The sequence below is a fragment of the Lupinus angustifolius genome, chromosome LG13 (assembly GCF_001865875.1).
Source record: "Lupinus angustifolius cultivar Tanjil chromosome LG13, LupAngTanjil_v1.0, whole genome shotgun sequence".
NCBI classification, from domain to species: Eukaryota; Viridiplantae; Streptophyta; class Magnoliopsida; order Fabales; family Fabaceae; genus Lupinus; species Lupinus angustifolius.
In genome coordinates, this window is record NC_032021.1 from 3,354,978 (window position 1) to 3,362,245 (window position 7,268).

At 32.5% G+C, this 7,268-nt stretch overlaps 1 protein-coding gene across 1 annotated transcript; it reads right to left on the minus strand.

The window, feature by feature from the left end:
• Positions 3,431–4,325, minus strand: LOC109325090. The gene is made up of 2 exons (XM_019557236.1): positions 4,049–4,325; positions 3,431–3,668 (listed from the first exon to the last, which is right to left on the minus strand). Exons 1-2 carry the CDS (start codon positions 4,156–4,158, stop codon positions 3,545–3,547), a joined length of 234 nt encoding a protein of 77 aa, XP_019412781.1. The 5' UTR covers positions 4,159–4,325; the 3' UTR covers positions 3,431–3,544.

Below are 7,268 nucleotides of genomic sequence, written 5' to 3' on the forward strand. Positions count from 1 at the left end.
AACTACAAGAAAAAGGTTATATCATCATCATCCAACAAAGTAGGTGTCAAATTCATCATCCAGAGAAGGGCCTAATAGCAGAAACTGAAATGACAGCCAATCGAATGTTCCCTCTACACATTCAGTATGGTGTCCAGAGGTGTTTCTCCACAAGAGTTCAAGATCCAACATGGTTGTGGCACTTGTGTTATGGTCATTTGAGTTTCAAAGGCTTGAAAATCCTACATGATAAGAACATGGTGAAAGGACTGCCTAATATCAACATTCCCATAGAAATATGTGAAGATTGTATTGTTGGTAAACATCATCGTGACTCTTTCCCACAAGGAAAAGCATGGAGAGCAAAACAAATCTTACAGTTGGTGCATTCAGACATTTGTGGACCTATCAATCCAACATCGAATGGAAACAAAAGGTACTTTATTACCTTCATAGACGATTTGAGTCGAAAAACATGGATTTATTTCTTGTAGGAGAAATCTGAAGCTCTTGCTGTTTTTAAAAGCTTTAAGGCTCGAGTTGAAAAAAATTCTGGCAAGTATATTCAGATCCTTCGTACAGATCGTGGTGGTGAATTTAATTCACATAACTTTGTAAGTTTTTGTGAATTACATGGAATACAGAGGCAACTTACTACTCCATACACACCGCAACAAAACGGTGGGGCTGAAAGAAAAAATCAGACGATTATGAATATGGTGCGAAGCATGTTGTTGAAGAAGGATATTCCAAAGACTTTCTGGGCAGAAACAGCAAATTGGGGTGTTCATGTACTCAATAGAAGTCCCACTCTTGCTGTAAAAAACATAACACCATAAGAAGCTTAGAGCGAAGTCAAGCTATTCGTTGATCACTTCAAAATCTTTAGGTGTATAGCATATGCACATGTTCCAGATGAAAAGAGAACAAAACTTGATGATAAAAGTGTGAAGTGTGTCTTTATTGGGTTAGTGAGGAATCCAAGGCATACAAATTATATAATCCCAATACCAAGAAAGTAATCATCAGTCGAGATGTTCTCTTTGATGAAGAAAATACATGGGATTGGAGAAGTAGTTCCGAGCAACCACAAACTTTAATTGATGTTGAGGAAATTGGTGGGGATAGTGAGGGGGCTGAATCAAAATTGCAGCCTCCTGTTCAGTCTGTTGGCGAAGTTTCTCAAAGTCCTTCATCTAGTGTTTCACTTCCAAATGAAGGTCAATCCACTATTTCAGAACCACAACGACAAAGGAGAAGACCAACTTGGATGATAGATTATGTGAGTGGAGATGAATTATCAGATGAGGATACTACTGCACATTTTGCTCTGTTTGCAGGCTCTAATCCTATGTTGTTTGATGAAGCAGTGAAAGAAGAAAAATGAAAAAAAACCCTGGATGCAGAAATTGAAGTAATAGAGAAAAATGAGACTTGAGAGTTAACTGATCTTCTTAAAGGACATAAAACCATTGGTGTGAAGTGGGTTTATAAGACAAAGCTGAATGAAAAGGGAGAAATTGACAAGTTCAAAGCAAGGTTGGTTGTAAAAGGCTATAAGCAAGAGTATGGTGTTGATTATGAAGAGGTTTTTGCTCCTGTAGCAAGACAAGGTACAATTCGTTTGGTAGTTTCATTAGCAACACAAAATTCATGGCCCATCTTCCAACTTGATGTAAAATCAGCCTTTCTTAATGGTGAACTACACGAGAAAGTCTATATTGAGCAGCCACCCGGTTATGTGATAAAAGGGAGTGAACATAAGGTTTATAAACTGAAAAAGGCCTTATATGGTCTGAAGCAGGCACCTCGAGCTTGGTATAGTTGTATTGAAAATCACTTTGAGAAGGCATGCTTCAAAAAGTGTCCATATGAGCACACTCTATTTATCAAGTCTGGAGAAGGAGGTAAAATATTGATAGTTTGCCTATATGTTGATGATCTTCTTTTCACGGGTAATGATGAAACTATGTTTTCTGATTTTAAGAACTCGATGATGGTTGATTTTGATATGACTGATTTAGGAAAGATGAAATATTTTCTTGGTATTGAAGTAGTGCAAACAACTACTGGAATTTTTATTGGACAAAAGAAATATGCTCAGGAGATTTTGGAGAGGTTTCACATGGAGAACTGTAATCCAGTTTGGACTCCAATTGAACAAGGATTGAAGCTTTCAAGTGACCTTAATGGAGAGAGGGTTGACAACACTTATTTCAATCAAATTGTTGGAAGTTTAATGTATTTGACAGCTACTAGGCTTGATATTATGTATGATGTGTGTCTGATTAGCAGGTATATGGAAAGACCAATAGAGCTGCACCTCAGAATTGCTAAAAGAGTGTTTTGATACTTGAAAGGAACAACAGATTTCGGTATTTTTTACAAGAAAAATGGCAGCCCTGTTTTGACTGGTTTTACTGATAGTGATTATGCGCGTAATTTGGATGATAGGCGAAGTACATCAGGTCACGTGTTTATGATGGGATCAACTGTTGTATCATGGGCATCAAAGAAGCAACGAGTTGTTACCTTGTCCACAACAGAAGCGGAGTTTATAGCTACAGCAACTTCTGCATGTCAAGCAATTTGGTTAAGAAGGATTCTTGAAGAATTACATTCTTATCAAGATGGGCCTACTGTGATTCATTGTGATAATAGTTCAACCATCAAACTTTCCAAGAATCCAGTTCTACATCGGAGAAGCAAGCACATAGATGTGAGATATCATTTTCTTCGTGATCTTGTAACTGATAAAACCATAGATTTGGTTTATTGTCGAAGTAAAGATCAAGTGGCAGATATCATGACCAAAGGTCTAAAGCTGGAAGCATTTGAATAGTTGCATGGATTACTTGGAGTTTGTTCAAGCTCAATGCTAAACTGAATGCAAAATGACATTCAGTTTAAGGGAGGGTGTTAAGATATTTAGGTGTTTCTTCTCTGAATAAATTGCTATTTGTTAGAGAGTTTGTTGCTTTTACTAGATTAATGGTTTCCGTATTCAGTTACTTACATTGTGTATTTAACTCTATTTTCAAGTCAATAAATTACTACTTTAGCAATTCAGCCTCTGTTTTTAACATGGTAATTTGTGATGATAATAGGGAGTCAATGATTTTCCTTGATGTGTTATTATCAATTAAAGAATGAATTCAATATTTATATGCTTTCACTACAAAATTCCTCTTAAACCATATTAACTCATGCGATGCCAGGGTCTTATTAAGTTATTATCAGGATAATTTGTAACTATATACGAGCCTATTTATTTTTTTAGTTTTAAGGATAAAAGTACTATAAATATATAAATACAAGTGTTATTATATAATACTCTCATCTTTAATATTATAGAAGATTCTGATTAGTTATATATTTATATCTTCACAAAAAGTCGGGTTCAATAAATAAGATTTTTTTCTCTATACAATAAGTGTGTTCTTAGTTAGAATTCAATAACGTTCAACCATAAATTAGGCTAATTCCTTAAAAAGAAAAAGCAAAGTGCTACAAATGAGTGAAACTAATACTAAGAAAAGGATGAGGTTACGAGATATATTCTCTTCTAACATGGAATCTGACTGATGAACCATCTAAGGATACGAACCGGAAGCTTCACAAGACTCACGGCTATGTTGGCTAATCCTGCGCAGCATATACAACATGGACACAAGCAACTCAATATTGACCTGCATTCCCATCACCATCACAATTCATGTCCAAAAATGGAAGGAAAAAAGACATTTCATGAATGAACATATTCTATCTATATAACATATCATAAAAATAAAATAAAAAAAGTATGACATATATTGTCTGAGATTGGAATCAATATAGTTACATGTTTCCTTGTTTACTTTATTAATCGCATACCAAAGTCCTAATAACTTTGACAATGTGACGTTTATTATATAGGAAATCTTGTAATAATATAGTAAAAAATGAAAATGCATGCATAAAACCCATAAGGCCTACCAGAACCAATGGTGAATATGATGTAACTATGAAATGGAATGCAGAATGAGAAACCAAAAGCATGTAGAATTGCAGAAAGATTAAAGAAAGTTACCCAATGAGCCAGATAACTGCACCTACAAGAGATAAAATCAATGAGAGAAAAGCGAAGGGTAACCCAATCAAGAAACCCAATGGCCTGCATTCACAATATCCATCACCCATGTTCTGTATATAGTATTTGCCTTCGCTGTGTCAAATTGGATCTTGTTTCTCTGCACTTGGAATCTTAAGAAAATGAATGAAGAAAAGTACAATGTTGGTTTCGTTTGGATACAATGTTTTGTGATTTTTGAGGGAACACCCACCGATGATAACTCCAATGGGTTATTTTTTTTCCTCTCCTCAAGTTGACTTTGGAATTTTGAACAGTGTTTTGTATAATTATGTAGATTTTTGCCCATTTTATATTAAAATAGCTTCGGTTTACATACAATAATGGGAGGGGTGGACGATAGTTTCATAATGTATTTTTATCTAAAATTATCTTGTGATTTTATTCGTATCCATAAATAATTAATAAGGATAAAAACGTATTTTGTGGTAAAGATCCTCATATAACATGTTATTAGAAAAGAGCTTCCCATCAATTATTTCAAGACTAAAAAGCATTTACAATTTCCTAAACCCAAAACAAGTGATTGTATGAGATGATCAAGCCATTTATAGAGGAAGTGATGTGAAAAAAAAGCAAAGAAATAAAATATAATAAAAGTTATATTCATCTATTTATATTTATAATAATATTTTTATCCTTAAAATTAAGACTAAAATAAGTATTACCCACTCCAATATTAAATAGAAGTTTCACTCAAGATCATTAGAGATTCAAAGCTAGAATCCTAGGTCCAACATAACAATGGACATATATAAAGACTCCATTTAAAAAAATAAACATAATAATAATAATAACTAAATAAATAAATAGAGGACTAGTAACAAATAGTAATATACTAATATATGTGGCAACTCGTGCTAAAAATAATAATCAAATGGGAAGAGCAAAACACTTCAAACAAAAAGTAACACCAATTGGTTTAATGATCATTGTGTTTCAGCCAAACTTATATGTAATATGTTAACTATCATTGTTAAGGATAGAAATATGTTAGGAGGGGCTTTATCTAAATGGACTTAAATGTGATGTAAATCTGCCCTGTTACATGCCATAAGTTTTTTTTACTATTTTTAAGTCTCATCCGACTTAACAAACTATTAAATGTATGGTTGGGATTCCCATATTAATGAATTTTGGCTAAGTTAAAATGTATGAGTATCAAAACTCAAAAACAATAAATCTAATCCCTTAAAAAATTTTGGTCAAAATATACTATCAAACTTACTTAATTGATTCTTCAATTTAGCCTATTTTTGTACACCTGTTGTTTTGGACTCCTCAATTTCTTAAACATACACTATATTAAAAAATTCATATAAAATCACAAAAATAATATACTGATAAATACACTCACTTTTTCCATTAAAAAAAAGATTTGCCACTTTTGTAGTAGTGGGTCTGGATAATCTGAAATGGGTGGATTTTTTGTCTCTGGCCTGTGGGTTTAAATTTCAATTACCGAAATATTTTCGTGAACTCTGTCCTCACGGGCCGAACATACATGCACAAAATCTTTGAAGTCTGAGCTCATTTATTTGTTTTTTATATTGACAGAAAAAGAAGTACATTACATAGAAATAATCAAGTCTTGTTTGGGAAAAAAAATTATATAATATTTTAGGCTTAGATCTGTTTTGCTCATGCAAAGATAATATTTTTCTTAGTTCCTATAAAATAATTTTGTTATCCCTAAAAATACCAAAATGACAAGGAACTAAATATATTATTTTTAATGAAGGTCAAAATAAATATATTTTGTTTAAATATCAACAGTGGTTAAGCATTGCCCTAATGTCCCAGAAACTAAAAAAATACGTTTCTTCTTTAAAAAATCCCAATCCTTATAGGTAGTACTCGTTTTGAGTTGAGTTCATGTAATATTTTCTCAATGGTGTAGGTTCCTACATTGTATTATCTTTTGTCATTTTCATTCCCAGATTTCCTTCCATTAAGTAGTGGCATGGCCATAAGAAAGCCACGCGGTGCCATCTTAATTCACATGATGCCATTTAAGTGTGCTGCTAATTTAAAAAAAGTTTGAACAATTTATAATTTTTCTAAATTATAGATTGTTTAAAATTCAACAATAAAATGCAAAAAAGACATGATTGTATTAAAGTGCAAAAAAGACATGATTGTATTAAAGTGCAAAATAACATACTAAAAAAAATAACAATAATAAACAATAAAATATATAAAGAAAAAGTACTTCCAACCTAAAGAGTTTAGATCACATTTACCAATGAATTTTTGTTGACTATGTGAAATTTGCTCTCCATTGAACTACTTGATCAACTGATTTTTTTTATTGAAGTTATATTATTTTCATCATCTTTATCAAAATGATTCATTTTGAAATGTGAATCAATTTGTATGCTTATAGCTTACATACTTAGGTTTTTAAGAAGTTGTTTGTTGATATTAAAGGTTTTAATCAAGTATATCATTGTTGTTCTCGGAATCTTCATAGACTTGAATTTTCAAGTGTTGAAAAGTCTCCGATGTTACGTTGCTAGAATCATTTGGATCTACATCAGATTAAGATTTGAGTACTACATTCCTACAATAACCATGCAGACCAATGTCCAAACCTTAAAGTACCTAAACCTCTTTCTTAAAAACATCATGTTCATCCTCAGTGTAATTATTATCTTAAGTACGTTGGAGTAGTTGAAGCCATATGTTTATGTCGTCCAAGATGAACTCGACGTGTTTGCTTATGAATCATGAATCATCCTATTAGATCATAAGAGCCGTGAGAGACCTTAACTATGAAAAAGTCATCCTAATAAGGGTTTTATTATTAATCAGTAACTTACAAAATCATCAACTTGTTTGAAACTAATCAACGTCATGTTCAAAATATTGTACAAATGATTCCTAGGTTGATGAGGACTTTGCATTCGATGCATGAGGTTGAGTAGTACTATTATGTAGTAGGCACTAAGTACTAGCTAATTCACGTGAAATAGCAACGATATTAGTAAATGGAGCTTTGGACCCCAATTTGCGTATCAGCTATGCTATCCATTAACAGAAGAATGACAGGAATTACTACACAAGTATAGGAACAATATGTAAATAAAGTATGACTTAAATATTGAGAGCAATATTATCTATGCAATATCACTGTACATATTTAGTTGTGATTATTACA

Bases quoted from the DNA above. Each gene is read 5' to 3' on its own strand.
- LOC109325090 (XM_019557236.1), bottom strand. From the start codon at position 4,158: ATGGGTGATGGATATTGTGAATGCAGGCCATTGGGTTTCTTGATTGGG. The intron at 3,669-4,048 runs GTAACTTTCTTT...ATGGGAATGCAG, and splicing joins GCAGTTATCTGGCTCATTGG to GTCAATATTGAGTTGCTTGT.